Source organism: Vipera ursinii (assembly GCF_947247035.1).
Source record: "Vipera ursinii genome assembly, chromosome: Z".
NCBI lineage: Eukaryota > Metazoa > Chordata > Lepidosauria > Squamata > Viperidae > Vipera > Vipera ursinii.
The window spans coordinates 76,838,297-76,851,135 of NC_139517.1; the positions used below are offsets into that span (position 1 = coordinate 76,838,297).

The following is a 12,839-nucleotide window of genomic DNA, read 5'->3' on the forward strand; positions in this document are numbered from 1 at the left end:
CCCATATTTGAGATAGAAAATGGAATGTTTTCTTTCTCCTGGTTTTTCAAAATCCTGATAGTGATATGTTGATATTAACTCTTTCAAAACAAGTGCTGCAGTACAAAGGAAGAGAAGAATTTTTTTGGTTATGAAAGAACTCTTTAGATTTGTTGGGACAAAAATATGAGATGAGTTTCAAAGTTATTTCTAAGACTGCTAGTGTGTTAAAACTATGAAGTGAGAAAAACAATGCAAATTTATCAGCACTGATTTAAGCCATCCAGGAGGGCAGAATTTAATGAACTACATTTTTCCAAGAGTTTTGTCCCCATTCTGTGTATGATGTACATCTAAAAAAATCTTACAATTGGCATCTTCACTGATTTGCTACTTACAAGCTAAGGTTCCAAATTAGACAAATCTGAATAATTGTATCTATAAAATACTTTTTATCACAATTTAGTAGCTATATTTGAAAGCCAAGGTACAGACTTTTCATTACAATTCCAAGCAAATCCTAGAATGGTAGAAAGTTTCAGATGTCTTTGATATCACTACACCAGAAAATCAAATTGAGGCATGTCTTAAATCAAATAAAAAACAATCAAAGCAATCAAAGCAAACTCTATTATTGAAGGCCAAAGAAGTATGATATAAAACATAAAAGTAAGTGAACATAAATACAGGATATATGTATCAGTTGAATAAATATGAAATATGTAACTAGTAATAAGAATGAGATATAGAATATAAAAATGTAATAATAATAGAATAATTAACATCAAGTTACCATTGCTGGCATCTCTTTCTCCTCAGCCCCTCATGCTAGGGTTGCCACCCAAGAGCTGTTTTAAGGCTAGGGAATCTTTGGGGGATAGCCAACTAGCACCCCGACACCCCCCATGCCACCAATTCAATGGCAGAAGCTGCAATCCCCAACCCCCAAAAGACCCTGCAGTCACCTCAGCTTCTTTAAGTCAACCAGGAGGAGAGAAGGGGATAGAACAGTGCAAAGATTAATGTCAGAGAAACAGGCACAAGTTTCCCATTAAAAGCGTGATAAGTGGGCATACAGATAATCATCAACCTACAACCACAATTGACCCCCAAATTTATGTTGCTAAGTAAGAAATTTGTTAAATGAGTTTTGTCCCATTTTATGACTTTTCTCGCCACATTTGTTAAGTGAATCACTGCAGTTGTTAAATTAGTAACACAGTTCTTATGTGAATCTGGTTTCCCCATTGACTTTGCTTGTCAGAAGATTGCAAAAGGGGATCACATGACCTTGGGGCCGTCATAAATGTGAATCAGTTGCCAACCATCTGAATGTAAATCACAAGACCCTGGGGATGCTGCAACGGTCTTAAGTGTGAAAAATGGTCACAACTCACTTTTTTCAGTGCCATTGTAACTTTGAACAGTCACTAAGCAAACTGTTGTAAGTTGAGGACTACCTCTATTTTATCACTTTTTTCCTTTTTTTTGGTCAAGTTTTTGACACCTTGCTAGGCATCTGGTGGTACTCGGATATTGCCATATCCTAAAAATGGTACAATGGGTGAAAAGGTTGAAAAGCCCTGCTCTAGTACAGGGTTCCCAACCCCTGGTCCGTGGACCAACACCAGGCCGCGGCATACCAGCAACTGGGCCGCACAAACAAGTGAAGCCCCATCAGCTGGATGCAGGCAGCACACAAAACCATGCCTTCTCTGGTCTGCAGGAAAATTTCTCCATAGAATCGGTCCCTGGTGCCTAAAAGGTTGGGGACCTCTGCTCTAGTAGTGCAACAGAAGTTATGCATTTCAATGTGTTAGAATTACATAAGTAAGACTACTTCCATTTCTGGGTTGCACTACCACCAATACAATATAAACTCTTTGAAATTAGAATTATTGTTTAATAAAGAACATTAAGGTATTATTATGAAAGTTGGGGGGTTGTATGTTTGTAAAAGGGCATGCTCTGTGGCAATCCTTTTTGTGAATGGTAATGCGCTGTCAGCCCTGAACATGTTAAATAACAAGAAACACTATGTATGTTTATTCAGAAATTATATTCCTTGAAGTCTCATTAGATTCTATCAGATGTTCAGCATTTGGAATTTTTATATCATCCTGTGGTGACGTTTACAAAGCAGTGGTCATTAGGAGTCTTACTCATTTACAAAAATGAATTTATGATAACCATCAACATGATCTATTGGTTCAAAGTGCAAAAACACTGTGGATCAAAATATGTCACAAACCCAATGTGTTACATTAATATGGGTATGCATATATGAAAGCAATTATTTATTTTGTATAAAGGTTTAAAAATGTAATTCAACTTACCGGTAAATGTAAAGGCAAAACATCAAACACTGGCACCGTTTTGGTTAAGGACTTGGACTTAAGGCTAACCCTTAAGGGCCTTATCCATCAGGTTGCCAGCCTCAGAAATTGGCAGTCAATAAATCTGAGCAGATTCAGCAGAAAATCAGCAGGAACAGGAATAGTCAGGTGATGAGGGCCCAATCTTGGCAAAGCACCATTGACCAGGATCCATTGAAAGCTTGCCAACTGTGGATCTGCATTCCTATGTCATTGCTTCCTGACCTGCTTTCTGCTTTTTGGCTCTTAACTTGGACATGCTGACTAGCCTTCTTTGTGTTCAACTTTTGGATTATCACAAACAGTGTTTTCTTCACTGAAACTACGCTATGTCTTATAATGCTTTCTTGTACAAGCATGCTTTTGCTATCTGTTTACCTTTTTTATTAGAATGCTTCCTACTTATCAGCAAACCTCTTATAAATTATTTTATCATATAAATTATTAGTATGTGTGAATCTTTTCTGTATCAGTCCTGTATCTACATCTTTATTATTGAGAGAATATACAGTTTCATCATAAGAAGACATAACCCCCCAAGGTTAGCATCTAGCTAAACTTAGTTCATCTCAGAGCTAAGTAGGGTCCAATGTAATTATTACCAGGATGAGGAAAATCTCCAGAAAGACCCAGGGATCTATATTAGATTTGTAGGTAATAGAAAATACAAACTTCTACGTTGGAGCAACAAAAAATACATCAACATGTTCATAGACTTATTTTGTCCTTTCCCCCCACCCCCAATAATATATTGCAAATATTGCTCAGTGCATGCCATATCATCTTCTATTCTCTCTAATGTAGTTTTTAAGTGTGAAAGAGGCAAAATAGTTTTTTGGCAATAAAGTTGCATTCTTATTTTTAAATTTGACAATGATTTTTGAGGATCCAAAGCAAACCTTAAAGCTAAATAGTGAAGATGATCAGGGGACTTGTTTGCATTCGTCTTCTGAAAGCATACACCATCAACTTTTTCTCTTCTTTTGTGTGTCATTTCTGGAAAAACTGGCTTAGTAATACTTAGTAAACTTCTGTTAGGAGTCGATTGTAATTTGAGAATGCACTTATAATAAATGTATAACACATATTTACAAGCAACATGTTACACAGAATAGCTATCATTGTATGGAGCAGCTACCAGGAAGATGGATTGAAAAGGACCACATTTGCCAGCAGCTAAGTTTCTTATTTGTCAGGATTAGTTAAAGCTCTTTATAAGGTAAACGACCCTTATCTTTAAAGCTGGGGTTTCAGCAGATGTTCAAAACTATGAACAGCTGGATGCCTTGTTACATTACACTAAAGGATATATAATAACTAATTCTTGCGGGTTTAAATTTGCTAGCTGAGCCTGAACTGTGAAAGGATAGTCGTCTCTTAATTCCTAACATGACTTATTTTCATTCCCTTTGAAGACAGTACACGATAAATCTAGGTATTGGGATTATATATTGGGAGGGGGGGTGTCGAATGTAGCTTATTTCTGTGATTACGCCAAAACTTCATTTCAGACATATTTGAGAATAAGGAGCCTATTTTAGCTTATAAATTCCAAATGGATTTTTGCTCTTGTGACTTCACTATATTTTGCAGTAGCGATCCAAAATATTTGCTGCAATGATAGAAAGGTGATGTAAATGGCTTTTGTTCCCCGCTCTCCGCTTCTTCTGTTATTTTCTCCTCTCCTCTTCCATTGAAACTAGAGGAATTTTGCAAACTTTTTCCATAAAATGTAACTTTTAAATCTGTTCAGGTTGTCTGCCTGAAATAAAAAAATGCTGTAACTTACATTGATACAATGGGCTTTCTCCAGCCAGCCCAATGCAAAATTCATTGTGTGTGACTCGGCTTTTCCTTTGTTTTAGAAATCTTTCCTCCCACCCTGCAGTCTGAAGCGGAGACAATTCTCTGACAGCGTCGTGGAGAAAAGCACCTTCGAAAAAAGCGGGGCTATTGTATAACTTTTGTCATCTGTTGCTAGAATGGCCGTGCTTCGACTGCAGACTGATGGGCGTTATGTTGCAAAACATTCCGAGGGGGAGCTAAGTTGGAGAATCTCGGCCCCCAAGACCCGCCCAAGCCTTTCCCGCAAGTGCCCAGAGGGTGCTTTCTTTTTCGGCGAGCCTGAGCCGTGGAACCTAACTCACGAAAACGCTCCTCTTTCTTCCCACGTGAGCTCCTCAGTCCGTTGCAGCTGCCCGGGAGAAAGCTGCCACGTCACTGCCTACTTCCTTTCTCCTGCTGCTTTGGTTGCCCACCCCCTTGGCCGAAGGTTTTCCCGGGCAGCAGTGCCTGAGTTACAGTTCAGCCGAAGGAGGCCGAGGTGGGAGCGAGCGAGCGAGCAAGTTGCTTGGCTGGCTGATTGTTTCTCCATTGCTCGTCAACATTCCTTTAGCTTCTGGAAAGTTAAGGGATTCTTCTGGGAAGCTCCGGAGTAAAACTCTCTACATTGACCCTCCATTTGCTTGGAGAACGATTCCCTTTTTTTTTTATTCTTCCATTTTTCCCAACCAACTGAGCAAGGGATAGCATGGGAAATAATAGGACAGACGGGTGTGAGCTATTGGTGACCGAGGTAACCTTACTTGTTATTGGGAAAACGACAGGAAGAAATTTTGCAGCAGCCCTTTAACTGCTCGGCTGGAGAGCTTTGAACGCGTTTGCTGGATAGTTTGCTTTGGTTACATAAGACAGAAATCCCAGCTCAGGGAGATAAGGGTTCAGTTAGTTTTAATTCCAAGGAAATATGTGGAAAGCCACTGTCTCCTGTGGACGACCAGCAGTAAACAGGCAGTAATAAGAGGACAAGAACGTTTCCTTCTTGATTGTTCCGAGAGTTGTTACCTATGTTAATAAATACGAGTCTGTAGTAACTGTGTTCTCAATGAAATACGTATTATGTGCAGCACCATGTACTTTCATCTATAAGCCTTTAAAAGAATGCCTGTTTTTTCATTCCACTGGGGAGGGTATTACTGCTTTGCACACATACCAGTCTTAAAAATCAGCAGTCTAGTTGGAGTAAAAGCATCCAATCATTTATGAATAACTAGGCAGGAAGAAAGAAAGTGATTTGGCACTATGTCCTGGGCCCAAGTGTTAAGTAGCAGCGGTAGATCTTGGCATTAAAGAGAATCTGCTATTTTAAAAAAGTGTGTGCACAAGGGGAGTTCTTCAGTTATGGGGTCTGCTTCATCTTTGGTTAATCCAGTGGTCACTGTTGGGGAGGTGATTGAAGATCCATATGAGGGAGGGGGTGGTGAGGCCTGCGAAATTCCTGTTGAAGTAAAGCCCAAGGCCCGTCTTTTGCGCAGTTCTTTTCGACGGGTAGGTGCATCCCGGCCTGGAGGCCTTATTGGCGCAAGCTTCAAATCTACTGCTTCTGTACAAGAGCTGGAATGCATGGCAGAGTATGAGCGCCTGAAAAAGGAATATGAGATCTTTCGCATTAGCAAGAACAATGAGGTGGCTGCCATGATGAAGAAAGAGGCCAAGCTGGACAAAGAGAACAAACGCCTGAGGGCAGAACTTCAGGTATCTGCATGGGGCACTGACACCAGGCCTGACAAAAAGAAGCTTTCCATTAAAATAGAAATCTGTGGCCATTTTTCTGTGTTGTAATTCTTATCCCACTCATCCAGAATAGCTAATAGTAATCAGGGATGCTAAAAGTTGTAGATAAGCTGTATTTGGAATGCCATTTAAACCCTGGATTAAAAGATCAAATGTATTCAAATTACACTTTGGGGATTTAGGAAGAGCTTTGTGACATCTAACAAATTAACAGAGTGAATAAATGAAATTTTTCAGACCAGGAGTTAACAATGTCACTTTTTCCTCACTCCCAGGCACTTCAGAAAACATATCAGAAAATCCTCAGAGAAAAGGAAAGTGCTGTAGAGGCCAAATACCAAGCTATGGAAAGAGCGGCTACATTTGAACATGATCGTGACAAAGTCAGGAGGCAGTTCAAAGTAAATAATTCCATTTATTGACTTTGCAGGATAAATGAGGAGTAGCTGCATGTTTAGGAGAACCCTAAGCTTTGCTTAAGTATAAATATTTAGAAGTAAAATTGTTAACAGTGGAATTCCTCTTCCTAAACAGCCTTGGAAAGGACACATAAAATGTTTGGAACAGTGGAGAGTATCTTAGAAATCAGGATTGATGGCCTGTAACCTCGAGTAGGATCGCTTTATATTAAAAATTACTGCAAGTCCCCTTGTTTCTAGATATTTTCCTTTTATTTACACAAATTGATAGGTATTTGGGGTTCTGTTGCTTAAAACCTAGGGGGAAAGGCTAAACTCTTAATAGAAAAGGTACATTAATTTCATGCATAAAATGAAATATAAACAATGTTTTGATATACTTGCTCAGAATTTTCTTCGTTTATAGATTTTCAGAGAAACCAAGGAAAATGAAATTCAGGATCTACTGAGGGCCAAGCGAGAACTTGAAACAAAACTTCAGAGGTTGCAAGCTCAGGGTATCCAAATATTTGATCCTGAAGAATCGGATTCAGATGACAGCTGTACAGAAATTACTGGTATGAATTAAATTGCTTTTACCAGTTGCATAGAGATTTTTTTAATAAATCTGTACAGTGTAAACTGAAATAGACAAAAAAAATGTCAAAAAATCAAAATAACTTCTAAGCAATAACAATAGCTAAATTGATTCTTGCTTAATCCTTTAAACAAACCACTTCATTTTTTTGCTATTTTCAAATAGTGTCTTCTTCTTCCCCCCTTTCCATTTAAAAAACCATGACAATTGAACTTCCTTAATGCAAAGGCAGTACCTTGATATGGGCATATCATTTTTTTTAAGATTAAAAATTGAACAAACTTGACAGTAATATAGAAGTAAGTTATCACTGGTGAAGATTTGTAGAGTTCCTAGTCCTAGCCCATAACTCTGGAATTTCCTAAAGCACTTGGGCATCCATGCAAATATTAACCAGATCTGGTCCAGTTTAGGATTTTCAAATCTTATTCTGATTATGATTGCCTGATTAGTAAGAATATTTGGGACAGGAGAGGAAGGCTTTCATAATATTCTGAAAACTTCCACCATCACCATAATATATTTACTATAGATCAACTTTTTTGTATCTTGCAGCTTCAGGCCAAAGTACGTTTTATAATGACATGTTTTTTTTAACTACACCTCCATTAGTTTCCATTCGGAAAACTCCCTTTGCTTCTTTGCTTCTGAAGAATAGCTGAAGTTCCGATTAAGTTTAATTTGCTGAATTGGCCTTTGTTTTCTTTATTTTAAGCTGCCAGAAGTCAGACAGAATATTGGATGGGAGGAGCCTTGGGAAGTGAGCCTTCCATGGGCAGCATGATGCAGCTTCAGCAGTCTTTTAGAGGACCTGAGTTTGCACATAGTTCCATAGATGTGGAAGGACCATTTGCAAATGTCAATAGAGGTAAGCATTTGCTGCTCCTTGAAGCAAGAATGAAAGTAACCACAATAAGCCCTACTGAAAGCCTAAGCCTAAATATTGTAAAGTTCTAGGCTAATGGAGTGTAAACTTGGAATTCAAAAATATGTAGTGTTTCATCTGTATAAAGATATTTAATATTGGTGAAGAATTGATATTTGTATGAACCTGCTGTCTGAATCAGATCAAATCTTTCTTTATAGATGACTAGCAATATCAGGTAAGATGTAATCTGCTGACAGAATTTTTTCTTCTTCTTGTTTTTCTTTTTCTTTTAAAGCCAGTATGTCTGTGAAACTCATTTCTTTTAAAGCATAGTATCATTTTGTCCATAATTGGCACAGAATGTTTTCCCTTGTCTTCTAAGTGATCTTCATTTTTAAACTATACGTATGAAATATTAAACCTGCAGTGAATAAAATTTGATAAAACATAGGAAGGAGTCTCAATCCAGCATAAGCCCGAGCAAGTTTCATGATCACTAATTCTGAATTATGTTTCTGCATACTAATTATTAAAATTTAGCTGTGCTTACACATACGGAAATAATTTTCTTAAAAGTAAAGCCAATATTTGATAGTGTATATAGAACAAGCAGAAAACATTGTTATAGGAAATCTTTTAGAAGATATAGCTTTAGTGTGGAGAAAGTGAGAAATGAGCCAGGAGATCCAGTTAACTAATAAAAGAGTGTTGTCTAATCAGCTTCCTGTTGTCTGAGCTACTTTTGGCTATGAAGTAATAAAAAACTCCTTTGTTCTCACATACCTCACAAAAAGGAAATAAATTGCTAGCATCTTCCCATGTTTGCAGTACATTTATTTGTAAAGTTTGCAAAAGAAAATCAGATTGCTATAATAGAAGCTGTATGACAGAAGATGAACTGAAAACGTGTCAACAAAAGCACTGAAATTCTCCATAGCTGCTTGTTGCCCTTGCCTCTATGAGTTGTGAAGGTGAAATGACAGTATCTCAGCAATTTTTTAAACCCTTTCCCCAGCTGCTGTAACAGCATGTTGTTATGGCAGCTGAATTGGAAGAGCAAGAAGCAAATTCCAAACACCATAATGCAAAGAGGAAAGGATGAACTGTGGGAATGGGACATTGACTCTCCATGAATGGTTGGTAATGGGGAGAGGAAAAAGTTTGGCTTGATGTTCTTTATCTTTTGTTCTTCACAGATGATTGGGATGCAGCTGTTGCCAGTTTATTGCAAGTCACTCCTTTATTTTCCCACTGTTTGTGGAGTAACACAATAAGAGTGTATCTCATTAACACTGAAGAGACTCAGTTGGAAGTAGACATTTTCATAAAGGTGAGAAAAACTACACTGCACAATATGCTACTGATTATTATGTCTGTCTTTATGTCTCACATTCTGGTGACAGAAACCTACATATGCAGTTTTCTCCATATGGATGAGCAACTGGCCTAATTTTATAGAATTCAGCGGAAGAGATAAAGTTCAGTATGAAAGCGCTGGGTTTGTATAATAAGATTTAAGATTAATTCTTGTCATTTTGTAGCATTAAAAAGTAGCTGGGTTGGAATAACATTAAGGACAAGATTTCTCTCTGAAGTCTTAGAGAGGCACTGTCTGTTGAATAAATCTAGATACACCATTTTCCTTAGATAAAATGTTAAATGGATGTTTTTAGATTTATGACACAATGGAAAATAATAATAATATACTATTTAAAATACATATCCCTCTTGAATTGGTATACACTTATTTCCAAATTCTCTGTTCCTTTTACCCATAATTAAACCTATGTTTAATCTTTAAATGTTTCATTTAATAAATCCAATCATCTAATCTTTCAACTCTATTCAAAACATTTTTTCCCATTTTGGAATTTTCTTAAAATCAATTATATTTAAATCTCTAAAACATTTCCTTTATGTTAATCATCCCACATATTTTTATAGTTCTCATATTGAAAAACAAAAGGAAAAAAGATACTGTCTTACTTTAGAGAGATCATCCCTCTTAAAATAAAATCTTTCAATTTCTTCAGCCATATTCAAACAAGTGTTTAGTTTTTAAATATTCCCTCTGATACACCCCATCATCTAATTCCTCAATTCTCACTTTAGCCCTCGTCTTTTGCTAAGCATCTCTCCCAAACTATATATTCCGTTGCATCAAAGAGTTTCCCATAATCTTGTAAATGTTGTGAATATAGTAGACAAATCAAATATGTGTTTGTAAAAAGATTTTGCCCCTTCATGTTTATTGAAGATTTCTCTCATCATACCTTGTCTCCCCATTTCTTGTGGTACTCCTAACGGCACAGAAATCCATTTTGTCAGATCTATTTCCTTATCCTCAAATTTACTTCGTGATCTTAGAGTTATCTTTTCAATGTTCACTGAGTCTTGTAAGTCTTTCTCCACCTGAATCTCCATTAGCTTATATTCAATCTCTCTCATTTTTTGTTTTCTGATCATTTGATTGTTGTGACGTTAAATTGAGAATGCATTCATTGAAAATTTCAAATTTCGCCCCGATGGCAAAATGGAGGTTTGGGGCAACGCACTTGCACAAGCGGATGCAGAAGAAGTGAGCTGGTAGGGTGGGACTGTCAGTGCTGCCGCTGCAAGGTGAGACCATGGAAAAGACATTCCCCGAAAATAAGACCTGGTGCCTCTTTTGCAGGCAAAAAAATAAAAATAAAAAATAAGACCAGGTCTTATTTTTGGGGAAAAACGGTAGGTATACTTTAGAGAAGTGTAGTTTGGTGTAGCGATTGATGTATCAGGCTATAAATCATGAGTTCATGAGCTCTCGTCCTGCCTTGGGCAAAAAGCCACCTGGGTGACCTTAGACCAATCACTTTCTCTCAGCCCACGAAAGGAAGCAATGGTAAACCACTGCTGAAAAAATATTGCTAAGAAAACTTCAGGGACTTGTTCAGGCAGTCTTGAAGAGTCAGACGAAACAAATAAATACTTGGGAGATGTTTGAACATATTTTAGTGCATTTGGCAATCTTTTAAGTCAATTTAAATGTTCTTATTATGATGGGTAATGGGTTTGTGTGTTGTTACCCAAAGAAGAACCATTTTTACCCAATTTTGGAGTAATTTACCTTGGTTTGGGAAGCATTGATCTACAGTATTTATGTTTTAAAATTCAAATCTCATATTCATATGACTTGATATTTTCAGAAAGCTTTTCAGTAATAGGAAGGTCTAACTCTTCTGGACTGAACTGCTGCCTTTAATATAAATACAACTGAGTGCAACAATCAAAATTGGTGATCCTGCTCTGGGTCCTAACTGATTACATTGTGTGAATACAAGTACATTGAGCAATACAATTGCTCAAAAGATCCTGGATTTTTCTTCTAAAAAGATATGCTTGGGTCTATTATAGTGTGTTTTTATGTAGTAATGAAAATATGGCCGTTTCATGCAGTGCTATTATTTGGTCTGAAATTATTGTTCTCATTATGATTTGGTGGTAATGCTTATTTCTCTGGTTGTAATTGCTATGTTTTATTTTGTAATGCATTTGAATTTTATCTTTGAATTTAGGGGAGGTTTTAATTTTTTTCTATGAACCAATTTGAAAGATCTGCTATGGAAAAGGCAATCTTTGGGGATGCTTTTGATATGTACAAATTATCAATTGCTGCTAGTAAATTATAAGATCCAGTGTAAACAGATTGAAAAAAAATAGGGACTTTTCCTGGATCCAGAGTAATTATTAGATTTAATCACGCAATAATAATAATACTTTGAGAATAATTTGTGGTCAGAAGTAAGTATAATTCTTAGCTATAGTTTATATTAACCACAGTTTATTATAGAAATATATATAATTTATTTAGCTTTGGTTTAGAATGATGTGCAAATCCAGTTTTCTGATCTGTAAACTATAGAAATTTGCTTTATGGTTTATAGCTTAGCTTATATATGAAGCAGTTTTTGTTTTATTTTTTTCTTAAATTTCAGAAATATTCTCCAAAACTTCAGAAATATTGTGAGACAATGGAGTATTTTTTTCAAGTTGTCTATTTTCCAGTAGAAAATGAGAGTTGTTTACATGCTGTAAGGAAATGGGAAATTGAGAAAAGTTCTCTAACGATTTTGTTTTTACATTTAAGTCTGCCAAGGTGAGTTAATAAAATAATATTTTAATAATAAAAAACAATAAACAGTAATTTTGAATTTTTGTTTGGAAGAAAAATAGAGGAATATTTTAAAGAAAGGTATCCAGGTAAAATAGAATTACACCCAAGGTTCTCAAGGAACTGGCAGATGTCATCTCAGAACCACTGAAGTATATTTTTGAAAGATCCTGGAGCACTGGGGAACTACCAGAGGACTGGAAAAGAGCTGATGTAGTTCCCATCTTTAAGAAAGGAAAAAAAATAGATCCAGGAAACAACAGATCTATATCAGCCTGACCTCAATACTTGGGAAGATTCTGGAAAAGATAACAAATCAGCGAACACCTAGAGGCAAACAAAGTCATTACTAAAAGCCAACATGGGTTTGTCAAAAACAGATCATGCCAGACAAATCTTACTGCATTCTTTGACCAAGTGACAAAATTAGTGGACTGGAGGAATGCTGTGGATATAATTTACTTGGACTTTAGTAAGGCATTTGATAAAGTAGATCACAACCTACTACTTGATAAGATAGGAAAATGTGGGTTAGACATCATCATCACCAGATAGATTCATAGCTGGCTCAGCGTGTGGTCCTCAATGGAACTGCATCTATATGGAGGGAAGTGTGTAGTGGGATGCCCCAGTGCTCTGTTCTAGGCCCAGTGCTCTTCCAACATCTTCATTAACAATTTGGATGAGGGGATAGATGGGAACTCATCAAATTTGCAAACGACATCAAGCTGGCAGGAATAGCCAACACTCCTGAAGATAGCTTAAGATACAGGAGGATCTGAACAAACTGGAACACGGTGCTATCTAACAAAATGAAATTCAATATTGAAAAAAGTAAAGTTCTACATTTAGTTCTACATTTAGGCAAAAAAACCAAATGTACAGGTATAGTATAGGT

General features: G+C 36.7%; 1 protein-coding gene across 1 annotated transcript in view; it reads left to right on the plus strand.

Moving 5' to 3' along the window:
- Positions 1-5,534: 5,534 nt before the first annotated feature.
- Positions 5,535-12,839, plus strand: part of NPHP3 (nephrocystin 3) — a gene marked incomplete at its 5' end in the record, with an annotated part of 50,009 nt that continues 42,704 nt past the window's right edge. The window contains 6 exons of the mRNA XM_083376519.1: positions 5,535-5,888; positions 6,203-6,328; positions 6,753-6,903; positions 7,639-7,791; positions 8,988-9,121; positions 11,766-11,926. Of these exons, the coding sequence (XP_083232645.1) occupies positions 5,535-5,888; positions 6,203-6,328; positions 6,753-6,903; positions 7,639-7,791; positions 8,988-9,121; positions 11,766-11,926 (1,079 nt within the window). The remainder of the gene's footprint in view (positions 5,889-6,202; positions 6,329-6,752; positions 6,904-7,638; positions 7,792-8,987; positions 9,122-11,765; positions 11,927-12,839) is intronic.